The 21,751-nt window shown below is 45.3% G+C and overlaps 5 protein-coding genes across 5 annotated transcripts; 1 reads left to right on the forward strand and 4 right to left on the reverse strand.

The window, feature by feature from the left end:
- Positions 1-368: 368 nt before the first annotated feature.
- DFL_001045 (uncharacterized protein) lies at positions 369-5,034 on the reverse strand (the record flags this gene model as incomplete). The annotated part of the gene is made up of 6 exons (XM_067629604.1): positions 369-1,369; positions 1,447-2,652; positions 2,714-3,662; positions 3,719-4,066; positions 4,132-4,285; positions 4,379-5,034. 6 exons carry the CDS (start codon positions 5,032-5,034, stop codon positions 369-371), a joined length of 4,314 nt encoding a protein of 1,437 aa, XP_067495608.1.
- Positions 5,035-9,822: 4,788 nt separating this feature from the next.
- Positions 9,823-12,576, forward strand: DFL_001046 (uncharacterized protein; the record flags this gene model as incomplete). Its single annotated transcript, XM_067629605.1, has 13 exons — positions 9,823-10,194; positions 10,298-10,490; positions 10,556-10,664; positions 10,720-10,816; positions 10,871-10,905; positions 10,966-11,067; positions 11,131-11,418; positions 11,515-11,536; positions 11,710-11,833; positions 12,022-12,203; positions 12,262-12,291; positions 12,357-12,430; positions 12,522-12,576. The coding sequence occupies 13 exons, from the start codon at positions 9,823-9,825 to the stop codon at positions 12,574-12,576; spliced, it is 1,683 nt and encodes a 560-aa protein (XP_067495609.1).
- Positions 12,577-13,170: 594 nt separating this feature from the next.
- On the reverse strand, positions 13,171-14,467 carry DFL_001047 (uncharacterized protein; the record flags this gene model as incomplete). Its single annotated transcript, XM_067629606.1, has 4 exons — positions 13,171-13,238; positions 13,311-14,036; positions 14,116-14,373; positions 14,443-14,467. 4 exons carry the CDS (start codon positions 14,465-14,467, stop codon positions 13,171-13,173), a joined length of 1,077 nt encoding a protein of 358 aa, XP_067495610.1.
- Positions 14,468-15,229: 762 nt separating this feature from the next.
- DFL_001048 (40S ribosomal protein eS4) lies at positions 15,230-16,441 on the reverse strand (the record flags this gene model as incomplete). The annotated part of the gene is made up of 5 exons (XM_067629607.1): positions 15,230-15,283; positions 15,345-15,639; positions 15,721-16,023; positions 16,105-16,224; positions 16,428-16,441. The coding sequence occupies 5 exons, from the start codon at positions 16,439-16,441 to the stop codon at positions 15,230-15,232; spliced, it is 786 nt and encodes a 261-aa protein (XP_067495611.1).
- Positions 16,442-18,929: 2,488 nt separating this feature from the next.
- DFL_001049 (uncharacterized protein) lies at positions 18,930-19,924 on the reverse strand (the record flags this gene model as incomplete). The annotated part of the gene is made up of 3 exons (XM_067629608.1): positions 18,930-19,068; positions 19,141-19,556; positions 19,628-19,924. 3 exons carry the CDS (start codon positions 19,922-19,924, stop codon positions 18,930-18,932), a joined length of 852 nt encoding a protein of 283 aa, XP_067495612.1.
- Between the last annotated feature and the right edge of the window lie 1,827 nt (positions 19,925-21,751).

Below are 21,751 nucleotides of genomic sequence, written 5' to 3' on the forward strand. Positions count from 1 at the left end.
GCTGCGGGTTCACGTCATGGTGTTTCTGATGCATATGTACTTACACTTACATGCACTTAGAGTGGGCCAGAATGCCATACGTCCGGTATTGACTTGCAGCCCGTCTGGCTTGCTTGTCTTCGCCAGATCCAGTCAGTCTAGCCAGGGCGCCTACATTTACAGTTAATGCACTTGCCATCCTACAGTCACACATTCATGTTGTTGGTTTCCCAACCCTTTTTAAACATCCAACGCAACACGGTCCATCGAGCTATTGTATTATTTTTGCTATCAAACATATTTCTAACAAGGAGAAGAAAAAACAAAGGTTGGTTACAATGTCAGTAATTAAGAGTTAGAGCTAGCAATAGTCTAGAGGCTACAGAAAGTCAATCATCTTCATCTTTTGCGAATTCGGATTCGAACGCGGGTAGCTGAGAAGCTGACTTCTTGGCCAACATGTCCTTCGACGACAATTTATCGACAGTAACCATAGGAGGAAGCCCTGCTCCCCAAGAGCTCCCCCCTATATCCTCTATATTATTTGTTCCCTTCGTAGATTTCCCTTCATCATTATTCATCTTATCTTTCACTATGATTCGGTTAGTGCCCTTTTGTTTATCCCCCCCACCAACTTTGGGCCTCCCCGACCCCTGTAGTCCTCCCCAGTACCGTCTCCTATACGGTAAAGCATGTTCTGGCTTTGGCTCTTTACAAAAGCCCGTATCTGGATCCCTTGCGAAAACGCCTTGCTTCTTTGCGATCTTCCCCAGGAGTTCATCATAAACCCATGGGAAAGAAATTAGAGGCATTGGTTCCCCATCCTCCATTGCTCGAGTATATTCTTCGTTGGTAATTTGATACATGGCGGCCACGAAGCGTCCTAACGTATATTCATCCTCAGTTCGAATTTCCACTCTGATTTCCTGGTCAAAGCGGTCCATAAGTCCGTCGCGCATCTCTTTCATATCCTCGTGAAATTTGTAATCACTCCCTATCAACGCATGGCTGAGAGCAAAGGTCGACCAAATCTCAAATTCAGTTTTAATATCATTTTGGGCCATGAGCCTTCGGACTGCTGCATCATATTTGACCTTCAGATCTCGAGCCATATTGAGATGTTTTTGGTCGATATCATTGAATGCCGTGAGAATACGGTCGTCAAATTTGAGATCTTTAGCACATTCTTCGGGGCGAAATGCGACTTTCTCGACAGCATCGTAAAGTTGGCCGAGGATCTCATGGGAAACATAAAACTTCTTCTTCGTTCCTATATGTTTTTCAAAGAAATGAGGCCAACATCTGATTCGAAGATCTTTTCGCATTTTCGCATGAACGCCGGTCTTTGGAAAATCGACCGCACGAGAATGCAATTCAGCCAGTTCTACGCCTAAAGACGGGTAGATATTGAGTTAACATGAATCATCCAATTTAGTTGAGGGTAATATTAAACACGGGGGATCTTACATTCTTTCGAAAAGACACCAGTAGCTAATCGATCAGCGGTTGCTAAATGAGCATTTGCAATGGCTCCTAGAGTGTCGTTTTTCATGTACTTCACGAAAAACATTCTGATATCGTCAAAGGTGACATTGCCACTCCTGGTTTCCACGGACTTTGGAGGTGTATAGTCCATAGGCGCTTCATTCACTATGGGAGGAATAAAATTTCCGTCCCAAATAACGATATAGTCGTCACCGTCGAGATCGCCGCCGGAGCACATGTTTGCAATCGGTTTATCGCCAGTTTGTGGGAAAACGACCACATTTTTCAGGTGTCTAAGACTTGGACAGTCAACAGCGTTGACAACTCGAAGATCTCCGGGATGGAGTGATGGATTCCTGGCCAGAAGGCAAGGCCCCTGGATGATTTTGTAATGTCCCTTGTTGTCATAATCTGGAATTTGGACAAAGATTTCGGGAAGTAGATCACATCGCAAGGCTTCTCCATTGGCCCGCGACTCCTGCAGTTCTTTGTGATCTTTGTCGAAATGACCTTTCAGAATTCCAGTCTCATCTACCACTCCCAATAAGAAACAACCATTTTCAATGGTGATACGGGCTTTTTCTTTCAACATCTTGATAGACCATGCCCTCCAGAGGTGAAGTAGACAATGAACGAAAGGTTCTTTTGAGGTCATAAATCCATTATCAAGCAATCCCACGATCTGGATCGTTCCTCCGTTGACGTCGACATTTTTCATAAGTATTTTGCGAGCCGCTTTCATGTCTTCCATTGCAAGGTTGAGATCTCTCAACTGGTTATGAAGTTTGTCGAGAAATACCGTATCCTCCAAGCCTAAATCCGAAAGAACCTGAATGAGCTGCCGGTTCAACGTAGCAACCGAAAAATCCGAATATCTGATAATTTCAAGGGAATTGTGGTCGGCATCAAATTTACGTTGACTTGGTCTGATACAAACCTGAAAGCTTGCTTCACCCGTCTCGGTTTTTTTAATATTGGGGTCTACTACAAGGACCCCTTTGCAGCCGCCAAGTCGAAATTGAAAAGCACTGGGCACCGGCGATCGAGTGATCGGGAATTCGTCTGCAATCAGCTGTGCTGCTGATGGAGAAATTGTCCCACAGCCATCTGTAAAACAGAATCCGTTTCTCTCTACATCGGGGATCGTAATATCCTTAACCTTGAAACCATCCATCGCACGAGTAGTTGCTAGAATATCGACATTAGTAAAACCAACCCTGAAAATTTTTCAGAAATAGTGACAACTAACAGAAACACTGTCCCAAACGAGCCGAGAATTTTGCGACTATCTTGATTTTCTCAAAATCCCCCATCCATTTCCTGATATCGTCACAGGTCAAGTCTGGGCCATCAGCAAAAAAGTAGGCACCATGTTGACGTAACTGTGAATTCCCAAAGGCAAGGAACCGGAAGTGGCGATCTCCAATCTTGATGCCATTATTTAATGCCTTCGAGACACGAGTAAAAAGTTCGTGCGAAGTCTCGAGTTCGGTAGCCGATATCTTGCCGTGGAACTTCTCATCCGTGAACTGCACTCTGAGGAATCGATCTTTGTGGCTGAAAAAGTGTCGAATTACTCTATACGAGGTTTCGACGACAGGGTTTGCGTAGTAGATCATCGTCGGGGTGACTGTAGCCTTCCTCGTTTCAACGCAGCGCTTCGGGATTTTGGCCCTAGATCTCCTTTCTAGCTTTATATCTAGAATTTCCATGGGATTGTAATAACGTTTACCGGAATCAACGACGGTCTCAAGGATTCTAACTGCCAGATTCGGCTCACGACCCTCAATCGCAACCAGCTCGTCGATGAACTCCTTTGAAATGTTGTATTCTGAAACGCAACCTTGAGAAATGCATGCTTCCAACTGGTACCGCAAAGGGTATGTGAGATATGTCCTGTTGTAATCATCCAATATGCACCCAAGATTACTCCCTTCCAAGGGGGCTGTAGGAGGATCAATTACATCCCAAACCGGCAGGTTCTTATCATCGCTCAGCATAAAGTCGGACATTTGCTTCATGGGGATGTTAAAGTCCTTGAGGGCTTGAATTATATGATTAAAGTCTTCGGCCAGGAAGCCGTCTTGCCCGAATGTCAGCATATATGTTGTCCAACGCCCTATGTCGATGGTAGGTTTATTTTTGCGAATCGCCAAAGGCTCCGTTATAAGATTATCGCTGTTTTCGACAATATCCGTCTGACGAAACCAGGTATCCCATTCTGACCAGTGAGGGTCGTCAGCTTTGTGCGTACGGCTGAGGTCAAACAGTTGTCGCCAAACATGGGGGGATATTGTAATGGGATCAGAATTGAACGGAATCTCCTATTCTGGTCGCTAGGCGTAGTTTCATATAGACTCTGCAGGGCGACAAACGGAATCCTCATTCGGTACTTCCCCTCGCGTCTTTTCTCCCCGCCAGAAGCATCGAATCTCAAACCAAATCGAATATCAAGCTGTTTTCTCGAAAGGTCGACCTGAAATACGATATCGAGCGGCTTTTTCCAAACCCCCCCTTTTTCAGATGCTTCCACAGCGTACATTGACATCATGGTCGTTTCATGGACCATAAAGCCGAAGTCTAGTTTTTGAACAGGAAGCTCCTATACACAGTCGTTAAACCACAATCATATAACCGAGGCACCCTCTAGATGAACTGGTATCTTACAAATGATTCGGGGAACCGTAGAGCTCTGTTGACGGGGCTTTCGAGCGTTAGGACTTCTCGAGGATGTTCTAAGTAGAGCCTCACGATATGTGGACCCTCTCCGTTTGTTGGTAGCGTAAATTTTCCGGTAGGAAGGCTCGCTTTAGGGGGAGGCCTTGTAAAGAACTTGTTAGTACCTGACTGGTGGACATTCTGGGAGGCAGGGAGTAGAACAAAAAAGAAATCTCAGTTCACGTCAAGCGCTTACCTAAATTTAACGGTTGCACACTTAAGAAAAGGTTCATCGAACCACTTTGATCCCTTCCTGCCTTTCTGTCTGTCGTCTTCCCATATTTCCACATCTTCAATGTTCCCATACTGGGAGAAGCAAGAATAAAGTTCAAGTGTGGTGATATTGGATGGAAGATCATATATTTTGAGCTTTTGATCAGGTTTGGTTCTCCTTTCGGCGAATAGTCTATATACCTCGACCTCGTCATTGGTCGGGCTAGTTGGTAGAATCTCTGGGAGTACAGGAGTACCAGGGATGCTCTTATCTAGAGCTTGATAAGGAGAGCCTCTGAGCTCGGATGCTTGTTCCTGGAAAACTGCACTGGGCATGTTTTCAGACAGACAGGAATCTAGCTGTTCTAGGTTAGGATTGAGAGGGTGTGTAGCCTTGGCCCGAACCCTTCGCGTTACTTTGAATTTAGCAGCAGCAGGTAGCCTCTCCTGTGGATATCGTGAATATGAATTGATCGAAGATGAAGATGAAGATGAAGAGGTTAAAGAGGTTGAAGCAGTAGTGCAGGTGGAAGGGGAGGGTGATGGAGATAAAGATGGGGTTTGTGAAGGTGAGAGGTTAGCTTCATCTATAAAAGGGGAGCTGAAGAGGGAAGAAGAAGAGGGAGTGAGCTGTGCCATTGTTGCTGGAGATTTTGAGTGGCACTGAGCGTGCGACCCGCCGCCATCACAAAAGGCACCGCTACACTTCGACGCACTACCCAACCTGGGTACCTCTTAGTATCTGGGTACTCGATCAGAACACAAATGCCAACTGCTGACTGCTATGAATAATGAACCTGCAGAAGTATAGGTCCTAATATTCACCTCAAGCGGCAGGGTACCCGTCCGCAAAAGAAATCTGTATTTGATGCCTGTATAGCAACGTCGACAAGAAATACGACTGAGGCAGGGTATCCCGTGTCTACATGAACTATTTCAGCCTCGTGTATATTCTACAAAGCCACAGACCCCTCTTGTTATTGATGCCACTTGATGTATTTGATCTTCCGGGTGCGCACTGCTGATTGCTGTCTTCAGACCGTCTTGGTGTTTGTTGGAAGTTGCGTTGTTTCTGTTGGATTTGATTTTCGAAAGTTGCAGCAGATAAAAGTGCCTGGACTACAGAGCATCAGCTGATGGAATTGTCGAGAAGGAAAGTGTCGGCGCTGTATGAGACGAGGCTCAGATGTCCCTGTATATCGATATTGAAGTGAATACATTGAAACGTACCTCTTGCACTGGATGATAATTGAGCCACAGTTCGCCGAGGCTTTGTCGGACTACTCTGCGATTAATCGATTTCGTCGCGTGTCTCTGACTAGATCCAAGTTGGTTTGTGGTTGAAGGCTGGACAGTGCCCACTGTAGTGGCTCGTTAGTGGCGATATTTGGACCTTCGTAGTCTGGCTCCGAAAACCACCTAACCACAAGTGTCGATAGTAGCTCAGTTGGTTCCAGGCATCTTTAGGAACTCCGGTTCGACATGCGTGGCCTCTTAAAGAAAACAAATGTCGAAAAATGACATCGCCACCGTTACCTACTGAGACCCATCGGTCCTCGAAATGAACTAGTTCCGTATACATGTGTAGACCCAATGCGCACAGGTCGTACCCCCTATCACAGAGCATATATAACGATCGCATGCGGGTTTTCAAGAGCCGCTAGGTTCGAGTAGCAATAACAAAGACGCTTAACATCTTTGAACGGATGCATGATATACTCGGTTGTGTGGATCATTGGTGCGTCCCAGCCTCCAACAACACACTTCTGTGCGACCTGTGTCTGATTCGGCGTAGGAGACTCACACCCGTCCGACGTCGCGAGACCGCGAGGTATATCTTTCGATATCGTAGTGATCAATTTGCTCATGTAGACTACTATACACAACAGGTCTTTGATTTTGTGCAAGGGCCGCTGTATTCTTACGACAGTATCATTGATCATTTACTCGCTGGCCGTTGTTCAACAGTATATTCACGATCTGTGCTGCGAAGCGGCGGTAAACTACAGAATCAATAGGCCGCATCATGCTCTATCCCAATCCATAACTAAGTAGGTATTGGCTCGTTGCAATTCTAAATCTAGATCGGATTACCTATGTTCCGGCTCCCTTACGGCTGCATGTGTGAAGCGCAACATTAACAATGCATATATACTTGTACGTGTCGTGCATTCATACAGACCTCACAGGTAGGTGTCAACCACGAAGTGCTATAGACAAGGGGGACAACATCGTACGATCTTGTCAGATGCAATATCCATCGGCAACTTTGTCATTGTTCGCACATCCCGCAATTTTGAAGCTGGTCAACTAGTATATACTTAGCGGCTTACCTAAACACAACAGATTTTACATGAGCCGTTTACATTTGTTGCTGGTGGAGCCCCCAAAGCTCCAAGGGATTGTCGAATGATATTATCCTTCTGCCTTCAGACTCAATCTGATAAAGAGATTAAAGAATAGATGTCTGTCCCAGCTCTTCTTGGACGTTGTTGACCGCAAATGCAATGCAATGCAATGCATCATGTTCGCAAGCGAGCAGGAATTTGCAGGCTGTTCTCATCAAGCAAGATCTAATATATTGTCCAATCGATTCAAGATGGCCACGATGTGAAGGTTCCAGCCATGTCTGAGAGGTTCGATGTTGAAGAGGGCTGGAGGCTCAATGGGGCCCTCGGCGTATGTGACATGACGAGAGCCTGGAAACAGTCTACCGCACAGATACTCTCTGCCCCTGTGTCTTGCAGATTGTGACTGGGATTTCTATATTATTTTCTCTCCAAGAATTAACAATATTTACTAAATGATATCACTAAGTCTTGGGTCTAAAGCCCGGCCGAAAACCAACCAATTTATAAGATACATTTCAGGCATTCCGTGGCTGTGCGGAAACCCACGCGGGAGAAAATTATATATGAGTTCACCCCACGACGTGGAGAAAAGTGTCCGACTTGCTGGAAATTTTGAAACAACTGGCAGGTCACGCGTGGGATGCCTTATCAAGCCTCGAGGAAGAACGATTCGATGTCCTTTCGAAGGCAAAACTGCAAGATTCTTTTCACCCAGTTCTGCTAGTTCGGCGAGCTACAGTGATGAACGAATATTCGGGATTTTCTGGGGAGGACACCAGCCGGACACCCGTTGAACGCGGGATGGAATTCGAAGTTAGCTTTTCAACATAGGATTTCTTCACCTTCACGTCAGACATCGATTGCATCGATTACAGACTACCTGGCCGAATGCTTCTTCTTCTTTGCCATAGATATTGTATCGCGTAACGATATACAAATTGATGAGACATCGTCTCATCTACTAGTAGTTTCGTCTCGATGTCGAAGAACGTCTCTAGCTCCCGCTGTGCCCAGAAATCACACCAGGGGTGTCGGCAAATGCTAACACCTATTAGTCGACAGAGGTACAAATACCCCGCAATTGCTGAACAGGTTTCGAGACGATGTAAGGGACCTCGCCCGTGGTTTCAAACCAATGAACATAGAATCAACATAATCTCGACAAAAAAATGGTCGAAACCGAGTAAAACATTTCGGCAACTGCTCGCGAGATCAGTGCAGGGCTGCTAGCTATGGCGGGAATATCCATGAAAAATGATACGGTCGAAAATATCGTCTGATACAGATGCAGAACCAGAAGCGAGTTGGGTATTGACGTACATGAATTGAGAATTTTGCAGGACGGGCTGCACCGGTGCACCCTCGCTCGTGACTGGTCGACTAAGACAGTCGCAACATTGTACGACAGATTGAGGGGTTTCTCGAATATTCAATCGTTGAGGAATTTCAAGACTCAAGTTAGATTTCTTTTTGCTTCCGAGTAATTTTTTTCGTGCGAATTGGAGCCAGCGTACATACGTGTGCTGTGCACATGAGATCATTTTTTTCATGGCGAGCTAGGATTCCAGGTCTGCTTATAACACTTCAACATCGAATTTTTGTCCGTCCTATGCCTTGCATTGTTCCTCAAAAGGCTTTCTTTTTCTACCAAGGCACTAGTACTCCCCGTGGCCATGCTTGACCTGACAAAAAAAAAAAATCGAGGGTATTTCTAGAGGAAAAGGGGGAAGTGAAAATGCGGAAATCTGGTACACATCCAAGCCAGGCCGCTGACATGACATCGTATCTCCGTGCGATTTCGAGGCGAAAAAAGGAAGTAGTAGGTGCCTGTGCCTGTCCCGAGAGATTATTGCTATTCGTCTGTGATACTTTCCTACCTATCTTCGGCTGCAACCCAGCAGGAATGGTTTAGAACCTGGGAACTCTGAGCTCTCTGGGGTACATAAGGTATGGAATCTTCAGGTATATAATTGCGACAAGCCCAGCAGCCTTTTCTAGAAACCCTTCTTTTGCAGTATGATGATTAGTTGCGTTTCGTCTATTGTAGCTATTAACAGATATCATATCACACCTGCATCTCAGTGCATATACCCAAGTAGTCAAGTACATACTACGGACATAACCGCCTCGACACCCGAGTATATGTTAATATTAAGGCTGAAGGGTCCCAAAATTTCGAAACTTTTGCGACAAAGTCCCGGGGTCCCAGGAAGCGCTCCCGCTTTAGTCTAGTGGCGATATTCGGCTCAATATCACAGATTAGCTTTGGCAGGCCCCATCGCCTTATACTCCGTTTGCCCTAGGTTTGGAGACGTTAGCACTTCACAAGCAGCCCAAGAAAAACGACGAACAGGCCGGGCCCTGTCCTGCGCACCCACCAATCGACTCTCGGCGTGGATTCAAAACAGACAAACCCCACAGGCACTACATTACACGAGGTGTAGTCCTTTTTTTTTTTCCTTTTAATTGTGGATCCGAATCAAATATCAGAGTAGACGATTAAAGTGCTTAAATACTTAAGTACCCATATATCTTCTCTAATTCGTCAGCTAGTCACAGCGGGGCGGGTTGCAACAGAACTAGTTAGTTAAGAGAGCTCTTGTGACTTGGGTATGGGGAACGAGTTTCGACCATTGCAAATAGAGCTTCCGACATACTTGACAGAGATCCACTTGACAAGTACATCCTCAAGCAAAAACTAAAAGTACTCGAAGTACTTAAACCGCGCCTGCCTTGATATACTGGCACAATGTAAGCAAACCAGTTCTATTTCTCAATCAATTCCCTCATTCTTCTTTCAAGTGGTCAAGCAAGTAGGAAGGTCCCCAAAAGCTCTGTCCGCCATATGCTAACGATCCGAATTCGGGGATCAACTCAAAAGCTATAGCTCTAATATATAAGCTCGGTTCCGATCCGCCTCGCATATTCAAACTAAGAAGTACTCACCCCGCTGCCGTGCTCGGTACTATACCGCGGGGGTCGTTCACTGCTATATAATAAGACTTTCGAGCTTAAACTCCCAAGAAAGCGATATCTTCGCAAACATTGCATTGCTGCTCAACGCAGCCTACACAGCATGGCTTCCAACCGAGCTATGCTCAACGCCTTTATGGCGAGAGACTTCTTATCTGTTCCTTCAAAGCTCGGAGCTGCCACAAGGAGACCGTTAAGAACAAATAATCTTCCTGGGCGCTCTCGATCCTATGCATCGACCTCAAAATCGAAAACAAATTCGAATTATCGACAAACCCCAAACCCAGGTTCTCATGGGCCTGAAAAAGCAGGACCTTGGTCCATGCCCAGAGCACTAGCTCTTTCCGCTTTTACTGGAGTTGGAACATACTTCTGGGGAATCAAAGGCACTGAGAGAAACCCTGCCTTGGAGGCATCTACCGTCCATAATTTACAGGATATCCCGGTTTATGGATCCGCAAAGGATATGCAAAATGTAAGTTAACTAGACCGGTGCCGGGCCGCATTTCTAAAGCTATTAGAATATGCGATTTGAAATACTGTTAGAGGGAAAAAAACCACTAACATACATTTACTAGGCCATTCGTGAAATTAGTGAGTTGCTTGGTGAGGATGCCATTAGCACTGACGATGAGGACCTTCTCCTTCACGGTTATTCTGAATGGTCTACAACGAACGTTGAACGGCTACCAGTTGCCGTTGTATATCCTAAGAACACCCAAGAGGTCTCAGTGATCGCTAAGACATGTCATAAATACCGGGTACCTATGAGTATGTTCTCCCCAGTTGATACCTGATTGATATAGGAGCTTAACTATTAACGATCGAGATCGTAGTCCCATTCTCTGGAGGATCAAGTCTTGAAGGAAACTTTTCTGCTCCGTACGGTGGCATGAGCATAGACTTTTCCAACATGGACCAAATAATAGCTATACATGAAGACGAGTAAGTCATACAAATTCACATTTTTCTAAAGGCTATGAAACTAAATAACTTCTAGTATGGATGTTGTAGTTCAGCCAGCAGTATCCTGGATGTCGCTTAATGAAAGTATACAAAATACAGGCTTATTCTTTCCAGTGGATCCCGGTCCGACGGTATGCTTGTTGTAAATTCCACCGTGTCGACATTAACTAACTTTTGCTTACAAGGCTAAAATTGGAGGAATGGTAGGCACGAACTGCAGGTGAGTTTTAAACATAGTAATACCAAATCGCATAAGATTCAAACATTAAGCCAAATTTAGTGGAACAAATGCCGTTCGATACGGAACTATGAAAGACTGGGTTATCAACCTTACAGTAGTACTCGCGGATGGCACAGTCATAAAAACACGGAAGCGTCCAAGGTTAGTCCGAAATCAAGACCTTAGATTTCGGTCTCGATGCTGATTTCATCAACCCAATCATAGGAAATCTTCCGCAGGATATAATCTCAACAGCCTATTCATTGGATCTGAAGGAACTCTCGGGTTGGTTACCGAAATCACATTGAAGCTCGCTGTTATACCCCCAGAAACCAGCGTTGCAGTTGTAACTTTCCCTTCGATAAGAGAAGCAGCTGCAGCCGCTTCGAAAGTCATCAGGTCTGGGGTCCAAGTTGCCGCCGTCGAAATAATGGACGAAGTGCAAATGATGGTTATCAACAAATCCAAATCGACCAAGAAAGTATGGAAAGAAGAACCCACTCTTTTCTTCAAGTGAGTCTGATACCCCACTGAATGGAGCCCCGAGCTCGCCTTGAACTTGTCTCCACCGCATTTACCGCTGACCATTGGCAATAATCACGAGTTCAGATTCTCAGGAACTCAGTCAGGGGTACGTATACCAGTCAAACTATGCATTATATCCCTATATCCTCGTCACAATTGGGACATTTAAACATCCTGATTGGACCCTACTCGACAGTGCCCGGCAAAATTCCGATGATAAGCTGCACATATACGCTGAGTACGTACCGCTCGGCTAATATTGACCTCTGGTGTGCGTAGATCCAAGCAGATATCGATACCGTGAGGACAATTGCGAAGGAATTCAACAGTGGGGAATTCGAATTCGCACGGACAATTGAGGAGCAAAAGACACTATGGTCTGCAAGAAAAGAGGCATTATGGAGTATGCTCGCATTACGTGAAAAGAGTGGCGATGTTTGGTCAACAGATGTTGCAGTGCCTCTTTCAAGGCTCGCTGATATTATCGGTATTATACCCACAACTTGTTGGATTTAGACCCCGGCAACGCATGCTGGCACCCCTGCTTTTTGAAAGAAGTGGGAAAGGCTGACATGTATAACTCCCTGGTAGAGCTTTCGAAGAAGGAACTTGATGATCTAGGGATGTTTGCAAGTGTTCTCGGCCATATCGGCGACGGCAACTTCCATGAGAGCATTATGTACGACAAAAGCAACCCAAAGGAACGGGCCGCTGTCGAGCAGTGTGTCCATACTATGGTCGACCGTGCTCTTGAAATGGAGGGTACATGCACTGTAAGTTTCAAAGTCCACTTATCAATACCACGAGACATTTTCTAAGATACCTTTACAGGGTGAACACGGTGTCGGCATCGGTAAGAAGGTCGGTGTCTCCACATTGCATTGCTTATTCCTTAATTATAGTGTTAGTATGCTAACCTTTAGTAGGAATACTTATTAAAGGAATTAGGGGTCGATACTATTGGTGTTATGCGGAAAGTGAAACTTGCTTTGGATCCTCTGTAAGCTTACCCCGGTCGTATATCTTATGGTTTTGGTTTTATTCTTATTATGGGGCTGATTTGTGCTAATGTACGGAACTACTCACAACAGCTGGCTCCTTAACCCCGGAAAGATTGTCGATGTGATCTCGCCTGAGATCCATTAGGTTAATCAACCTAGCCCTCTGCGATGATTGCCTAACCCTGCGTCATTGGAAAAGCTCACTCTCGCAAAAGACTGTATTTTATTTTTATTTTTATTTTTCTATAAAGCAGTTAGGTAATCTTGGTTTCCGTCCTTGTTTCTGCTGCTGTCACTACTGTCATTGGATCCAATTGGAGGGCGTCTTCATGGTTTGGGGAAACGCAGTATATTACTATGGCATCTTATAGACATAACCATTGTATAAATGCGTTTTATTATATAATCTTGCCTGTCGTACCCTACTAAGGGCTACTGTTCGGATGATTCAGCACTTTACGAGTTTATATCCACCTAGATACCCCCGGGTTCGAATTCACACTTAAATTTAAGTCGCTTCTTCAGTCCTAAGGTGGCTTATAAAAAGCCTCGCGATCTAAGGTATATCAAGTGACCCTGTACTCTGTAATAACGCTATAGCGCTAAATAAAGTCATAATATATATGTATATTATTTGGCTTTTATACATAAGATCCCGATTCCGCGGTGCGCCACCCCCATGAACCCCGCCTGTCTTCCTTGGGAGTTATGGATATGTATAGGATCTAGATACCAAAGATTACAGCAATCCCTTGACCACAGCTACCTCTGCGTTTAGGATAGACGAACCGGCGGCACCGAGAACAGCTGAACAAATAAAAATTAGCATCAATTCCCACTTGGTTATGATTACTAGTATGGATGCAATTAAAGACTTACTATTATGCGATAGCGCCACAAACTTAATATCGAAGACATTGTCCGGGCGAACTCTACCCACGCTCACCGCATATCCTCCCTCGGTTTCTCTATCCAACCTTGGCTGCGGTCTATCATCCTCCTCCATAACCACAATGGCTTCTTTCGGCGCACTCGGGCAACCCAACTCTTGCGGCTCACACCTATATTTCCTCAAAGCATCCTTAATTTCGTCAATACTTGGTGGCGGCTGTTTCTCAAACTTTACGTTGACGCAGGCGGTATGACCATCCATCACCGCCACACGGTTGCACTGAGCGGATACAGCCACTTGAAGCATCTCAAAAGCAGTACCCTCAGAATTGACACTACCGAGAATCTTGCTGGTTTCCCATTCAATCTTCTCTTCTTCGCCAGAGATATACGGTACGACATTGTCGAGGATGTCCATTGATGGGACACCGGGGTACCCTCCACCGGATATAGCCTGCAAAGTGGTCACTGCTACAGCGGAGAGGGGCCCGAAAGCTTGTACCAATGCCGCCAGCGGGACGACTAAACCAGTCGTCGAGCAATTTGCATTTGTGACCAAGAATCCCTTCGACAGGCCGTGGGTCTTCATTTGGTGGGGGATGATTGAGAAGTGGGATGTGTTTACGAGTGGTACTATCAGCGGTGTAAGAGGATCTCGTCGATAGTTCTTCGCATTGGAGAAAGTAGGGATATTAGCCTTGAGGAAGGCCATTTCTAGAAGATTTTACAATTTGTATTAGCAGGGTGAATTGCGAATCGGCCATACCCGTCCTTGGGTTAGAGGAAGCCATACCGATATCTCCAGCCACATCAGCGTCTAATCCGGAGAATACGATGTCGCAGTCTGTGAATCCTTCGGGCGTACACTCCTTTACAACCATATCCTTCACTTTCTGTGGCATCAATGAGGCTTGTTTCCATCTTGTGGCATCTTTGTAGGCCTTTCCAGCGGACCTGCTAGAGGCACCAACGGCGATGAGGTCGAAGTATGGATGCTGGGACAGAAGCAAAATGAACCTTTGGCCGACGCTGCCAGTGCAGCCCAGGACACCTAATTACAGGGAAATTGATTAGTATCTCGCAAAGTCAACGTATTTCTCCTATTGGTATCGGCGCATACCGCAAGTTTTTCTTGTTTGTGTCATCGTCGAAGTATAAGAAGCTCAGGCGACTACTATAGCGAGGCAGAATTTGTCTGGTAACTACAATGCGAGTAATACTGACGGGTTTTCGACAAAATCTTCGAAACTAAGAGTCTTTAAATGGGACGCGGATAGTTTCAATCTCTTTAGCCGCCAATGGAGCTAAAGGGGATGATTGAGTCAAATAGGTCAGGTTGTAGTCGTTCGAGCTCCGTTACCGACATCGGGTTGGGTTTTTGGCCACCGATCCGGCTTGTGCTCGCTTGTGAATTAGACCAGCCTAGAACGTCAGTTTCACGAGCGGATTACTAAAATTTGCAATTGCTACGATTCTATTGATTGATTTTATCTAGAACAGTCTACTGCAGTTACGTACGAGATTAATTCATGAGCACGGATAATATCTAGTATTATTGCCAGAGCTTTTATTCCCATCCACACGACCGAACACCCATGAAGATGGTATAATAATATATAACAAGGAGAAGGTCGTAGACGGAAGTCTGAGGATTGTGGATAAGTCGTCATCGGAGTATGAGTAGAAGGAGGAAGAAGAGGTAACAGAGGAATCATCCAGGTGGCATGCCTGTATGAGATGAAGTAGGGCTCTTAAAAGGATTTGACATGGAGCGGCTTCGTGAGTAAAACGTCCCGAGCAAGAGAAAACAGCGGAGGAAAAATGTACAGCCCAACAATGGAGGAATAAGCGTAGGAAAATGAACAGAGTCAAAAAACACCGTATATTAAATAAGAAAAGTAACGAATTTAGGCGCGCTGGGCAGCAGCACGACGACGATCTCTCTCCTCGGCGATGGTAAGCTATAGAGGATAATGTCAGTATGTACAATATTGTACCTAGTTCAGACAGAATGTTACCAACCTTGACACCCTTACCCTTGGGTAGGGAGATCCAGGGCTTGTCAGTTCCAATGATGAAAACGTTGCTCAATCGGGTAGCGAAGGAGTTGTCAATAGCATCCTTGATGTGAACAATATCGAAACCACCGTCGTGACGTTCACGGTGAGTGATGACACCGACACGACCCATGTTACGACCACCAGTGACCATCACAATAGCACCGGTATCGAAAGGAACGAATTCCTCAATCTTGCCAGTCTCCAAGTCAACCTTGACGGTGTCGTTGACCTTGATGGATGGGTCTGGGTAACGGATTCTATATCATTCCCGTGCGAAGTCAATATTCTGGCATCTTATCGCACTAATATTCCTAGTTCAGCTGAATATCAAAACTTACGTTCGGGCATCGTGTGTGACGAGGTATGGGATTCCCTTCTGTCCGAGCTGGACTCTTCGGACCTTGCACAGCTTGTACTTGGCCTCCTCTGGGGTGATTCTGTGGATGGTGAAACGGCCCTTGGTATCGTAGATGAGACGGAAGTGCTCCCCGGTCTTCTCGATGGTGATGACATCCATGAAACCAGCTGGGAAGGTTTCATCAGTTCGGACCTTTCCGTCGACCTGGATAAGGCGCTGCATGACGATGGCCTTGGTTTCCCTGCCGTTCAAGGCATACTTGAGACGGTTTCGGAGAAAGACTCTAACCCACGCAAAAAATCCACCATTAGATCCCCAAATTCCGAATCACAAATTTCACTCGCAAGTCGGATATTTGACATACATCAGAGGAAGGCAGTCCCTGAGCTTGTGGGGACCGGGAGACGGTCTTGGAGCGTAGGTGCCGGAGAGTTTGTCGAGCAGCCAGTGGGATGGCGCCGATAGGCGTTTCAAGTGCTTCTTTCTACATTGCCAATTAGCATCAAATACGCAGGCAAAAGCGAAGATTCCATAGATCCAATCCTCTCCGCTACCATTGGTCGTTCTTCATCCAAAATTCATTCGAATATGTTGTCCCACAAGCTATCCCACAAGAGAACGCCACTGGTAACGAAGTTGACGGCATCGCAAGATCTCAAAAGGAATTGGTTTTCGGAGGGTACTAACGGTCCACGAGCCATGTTTGCGGAGTGTTAAGGGTCGAGAGGGTGTGTCGTGTAGGATATGGAAGTGTCGACAACGGCGATGATGACCTTGGAGTATGGGTAGATTTGACGAGACCTTGAATGGGAATGTTAGACCAAAATTTCGACATGCACTGTGCCAAGCCTGCATCTAATCTGGAAATCCGCGTTGGGAGCTAAATAGGGCTTGCCCTAAACCTAGAAACAAACCAGCCTGGTCGCCAGATTGTGTTGTGTATGAAACAAACAAGTTTCTGATCACATGGTTTGCCTCAGTTTTCCAACAGGTCCCAACGCAGAACTCCGAGACGATCGGATTGGAGGCTCTTCGCTTCAACACATTCCTCATCATGCGATACGCACATGTGCAGTTAGACCCCAGAATCTACATTCTTAACAAGTTAAAAAGGGCATGGCACTGTTTTTATAAGGGTGCCTGCTTTCTTGCAAAAAACACTTTACTTGCCACATACTGTGGCATTAAAACGTGACATCCGTTCGTTGATCAGGCTGACAAATGTTGCGATCGGGACCTTGGGCCTCATACAGGTAATTTTAGTCAGAAGTCCTCGAGCTGAGTTCACAAAGCAAGGGTAGTTCGGTTGGCTATGCAAGTTTGATACAGCCCGCTTAGAATCAATTCCTAGAAAAAAGTAGTTGCAGCTGAACCGGTGTGTGATATCGGATATACCCATGGCGGTGGGAGGTTACGCATGGCAGCTGGTGGTTCATCGATCATGAGGCATAGACAAAATCAATGAATCCATGGATTCTACATGGCCTCAGACAAAAGCAAGCCGAAACGAATGCACATAGACTTGCTTCTCCATTTAACAGTGTAATTCAGTCTGTAACCCCAGACATGCATAAATACACCCTCAGAAGCCGCTTTTAACGGGCCACCGTCCAGACCAACTCTTGCTCTTTCGTCCCGTACGGTCATTGAACGACAAGAACATCTCATCGGTTACCTTCTGGAGAAGTCCATTGGCCTGTTACTCCCATCGATTAATGTAGCAACAGGCCTCTCTGTTCAAGAAAAAAAGAAAAAAAGAAAAAAAAAAACTGCTTGCCGCAATTACGGTATCATTGCCACTGCATATGCATGACTGGAGCCTTGAATAGCGTCTATTTGCTTGGTTAGTTAGAAGGGATTTCACGTAAGGGAGGGGTACCTTGGCGAAACCATAAGATACTCGTGGGTACATGCTCTCGAAGGCTGAATGTACTACGTACTCCCGTCCACCCTGCCACGTCTTTGGCCCGGCCTTAGTTATTGGGTAAGGCCATTCAGGGTGTATGGGGAGATACGTTATCCTTACAACCGGAGAGCCTCGGCATGCGGAGGAAAACTTGAAGATCCTTCTTGAGATGAGGCAATTGCCGATCATAGCTAGCTGTGCGCGGGTCTGTACTCCCACCAAGCAGACCAGTTATTCCATCATATTGAGCTTCAATTTCTGAGTTAATCGCTGCTGGTTACGGTAAGTCTTCCTAGAGAGTATATGGCCAATAAATATGCAATAAGAGTAGTAGTTCCGAAAGTATTCGTGAAGTGGATGCGAAGATCGATGAAGGATTTACGAGTTTGTAAGGTAGTATCATCGGTCGGCCTCAGTGTCTCTATACTAGCTAGGGTATGATACTGGGATACTTGTATACTCATGATATTATTTATAACTCTGTAAAATTGATATTATATATCAATAGGAGTGATCAATTGATGTAGGATAATTATGCATTTGGAGGTCTAACTAGAATTCTGTGGGTGACACATATCCCAAATGAGCGATTCGTTAATGTTGGATCTATACCAGCGGCAAATACACGTACACGACCTATTTCATTCAAATAAACTTTTAGGCACAGTGGCATCTATAGGTGAAATCAAACCCAACTTAATTCATGATCAGCTAGCTAGCACGCATGATTTGAACATAAATAATTAATTAAAATTAAAATTAAAATTAGGAAGGATATTGTGTAGAAGGTTATATATGAGAGCGAGGAAAGACTAGTTCTAACTGTGTGAAGGGTAGGTTTCGAAACAGGTACCAAGGAAGGGTCTTTGCTTGAAGTGAAATTGATACATCAGGCAGCAAGGTGACTGGATTTGTATTCCAATAATCCCGCCAAAATACACACTTGAAAAACAAGCAATGCAAACTACCACCCAAAAGCTGAGAGTAAAGAACCCCCAGAACGAAAGTAAGGACTGCCACTAATCAAAGCTGTAGGCACATGCATATACTCGACAGGATAACGAGGATCAAAGGAGGAGAAACGAACTTTAGCAAAACCAAAAGACCGCCATCAAAGAACCATCCAAACAAAATAGTAAATGATAAAAACCAAAAGGATGAACCAAAAAACATAAATTCCCCATTACAATTTAAAGGAGACCAGGAACAAACAAGCATGCCGGTGGTAATATGCGTGTTAAAACTTAGGAAGTGGTACCAAAAGGACTTTTGGATATATATATTTATGACATGATATTCCACTCCTGGTCCCATGTGAAGCCCATGTACGGATCATATTGGTTGCTGTAGCTCCATTGATTTGATAAATCCATTTGTGCGCCGGCAGGTTGCTCCGTATTTCCGTAGTGGACTTGTTCCATGCTATCCCAGGAGTTAGCAATTGGCTGAGGTTGCTCCAAAGAGTATGACGAGAAATCTTGAGGGGTGGAATACATTTCCACGGGTGGGCTGCGATAGTACGGGACGGCACTGTAATCGCAGCCCGGGGGCGAAGAAGGACACTCTTCAAGGGGCTTATCTGCGTGCGTCCCATGGGGCTCAGTGTGAACAGCTTCTTCTCCTGGGCCGGAACTCCCATTTTCGGTGTCTTCGGTTACAACCGGTGGTGGGGGGGAGGGGTTCACCTCCGGCTCTTCGAATACGGTCGATAACTGGGCGTGGGGGACCCCGAACCTAGACCGGAAATATGTGGAATAGTCCTTCCTGGCGGCCGCGATATTGTAGTCGAGTCCGTCTCGAGCTCTGATGACCGAGAACGGCTGCTGGAACCAGCTTAGGTAGGTTCCAATAGGGTCACCTTCGATCTTCGAATCCGTAATTGGGCCGATCCAGTCGCCAAATCCGTATATCTGGTAGAATCTATTAGACCTCTAATACAACTGATGATTAAACATCTGAAGAACACCATCGATATCCCTACCTTCAATACGTACACAGATGCTTCGTTCAAAGCATTAATATAAATGTCCGCTACCGGATGTTTTCGAAGGAAGTCTTCCTCCAAACACTCTAGTATCTCAATAGCGACTTTAACGTGATGGCAAGTGTATTCCACGTTTTGGTCCAATAGATCAAGTGTCCCGTCCTTCTCAAGCTCTTCAATGTCCTCGGAATCTAGGTTCAAACCCAGGGCCTTCTGATAATCTCGAACAGCGACGCACATCAGAGCGATGTAACACTCGTACCATCTAAAGGAATAAATTACTGGATCCTTCATCTCTGGGTCATCAGAACTTATATCTTGGCCGTTTTCCTGTAACCTTGTCCTTATTTGATGTATTTTCCTCCGGTGTAATCGCAACCAAGGTTCTAAACTTGTTGTGAACCAGAAATCCAAATCTACAGGTTTTCTTTGGGCATATATATTCCATAGCCATTCCACTATTGACGATACGCCCCTCTCCTTATGGGGCTTGCGTCGTGAAGGCCGTGGAGGATGCCCGACTGACCATCTTGGGTACGTTGGTTGCCGATACCCCGAATACTCCGGCATGTTATTGAATCGATACCCGATAATCTGGCCGACGCAATATACTTAAGTACCTAGGTAGGTATGCAATATCTAAAAGGAGTTGCTAATCGTGTAACCTCGAGAAACCAGTAACTATGAAGTTATCTCGAAGAAGAAAAGACTAATGCCCTTGATCTGGTTTAGGTAAGATGGATAATGCTCTCTTGGAAGGTTGTGTAACGTAGCTGAAGATATCGATGTTCCAGGTAAGCTTCAAGAGATAGTTGGATGTTTAAGTAGATATGTCGATGATACTACTTTTATAAAAATGGGATGTGCCCAAGGTGGATAGAAGAAAAGACACTAGCTCTTGACGGGAAAAGCTAGGAATGAAGGGGCTGTTGGAATGAATGCTTGGTTTTCGAGAGTAAGGCCGCAGCCATTCAGCTTATGTCGACCTCTTTAAGTAACTAGATAGATCATAGCAAATACCGACTTGGTAATTGCACAGCTTGGAAAGAGAGGTTTTAAAATTTGCGGAAAATGGTCATCACATTTTGGCTTGTTCGGTTCAGTGGCGTAGTATAGATCGGTACACATTTGTACCTAGTCTGGCGGAAGCTCCTCAGCTAAGACGATTGTATGTACAGTGTATTCCAGTCGCATATTTTCTTGTTTCTTTTTTTCTTTTCCCTTTTTTTTTTTTTTTTTTTTTTGCTTTTCAAATTTTTTTTATCAGAATATAATTTATCGTATTTTCTTATTCGATTTTAGGGATTTAGAATGGAAATTTATGGTCTTCTTTCAAGGTTGCCAAGCACGTTGTTTTCCATACAAAAAGCCAGGGGCACGGCCATCGGCCATTCTGGATGTATCAGATGTCCTTGATGCAAGAAAACAGCAAAAGACCCCAAAACCAGGTCGAGTCTCCGGCACACACACCTTTAATTTGACAGGGGGGTTTGAATCACGATCTGCCGCACCGTTCTTTCTGTGGATGTATGTACATTGTACATGAGGGTACATTCGGGACAGAAACCAATTGGCTGTTCGGAACCATCTTCCATGTTTGCAATAGCAAAACCAAACTTAACAGTGGGGAATCACGATTAAGAGCGCAATATCTTCTCCATTTGATTAGCAGCGACTATTTCGGTGTTGGTTGTGTCAATGGCGTCCCAGTCAAAACTTGGGCCTAGAACAGGCAGCTGCTCAGATAAGCGGGACGTTTTTTGGATATTGGGCGGGGGCCTGTTCACCCTTGTTTCCGCTAGTTCTCTGGTCTACGGGCCTCGGAATATGATAAATTACGGAATGGGGTGCACACAGGCTTCTCGCCATCGATATCATATGGCGGCTGCCTGTAGATCGTATAATCACAACCCCAACTCCCCGGAATTGGCGCTGGCCGATCTTCCAGCCGTCTGATGTATCCCACCGAGAAAAATCAGTATCGATGGTAGCGTTGGCCGTTGGTATCCATATTTATACTTACTCGTTGAAAGTACGGAAGTAAGTACCAAATAGCCCTTGCGAAGTACGCGAAGAACTACATACATGCAGTAATGATATTTGGTATACCAAAGGTGTTTA

Source organism: Arthrobotrys flagrans (genome assembly GCF_004000055.1).
Source record: "Arthrobotrys flagrans strain CBS H-5679 chromosome Unknown unitig_15, whole genome shotgun sequence".
NCBI lineage: Eukaryota > Fungi > Ascomycota > Orbiliomycetes > Orbiliales > Orbiliaceae > Arthrobotrys > Arthrobotrys flagrans.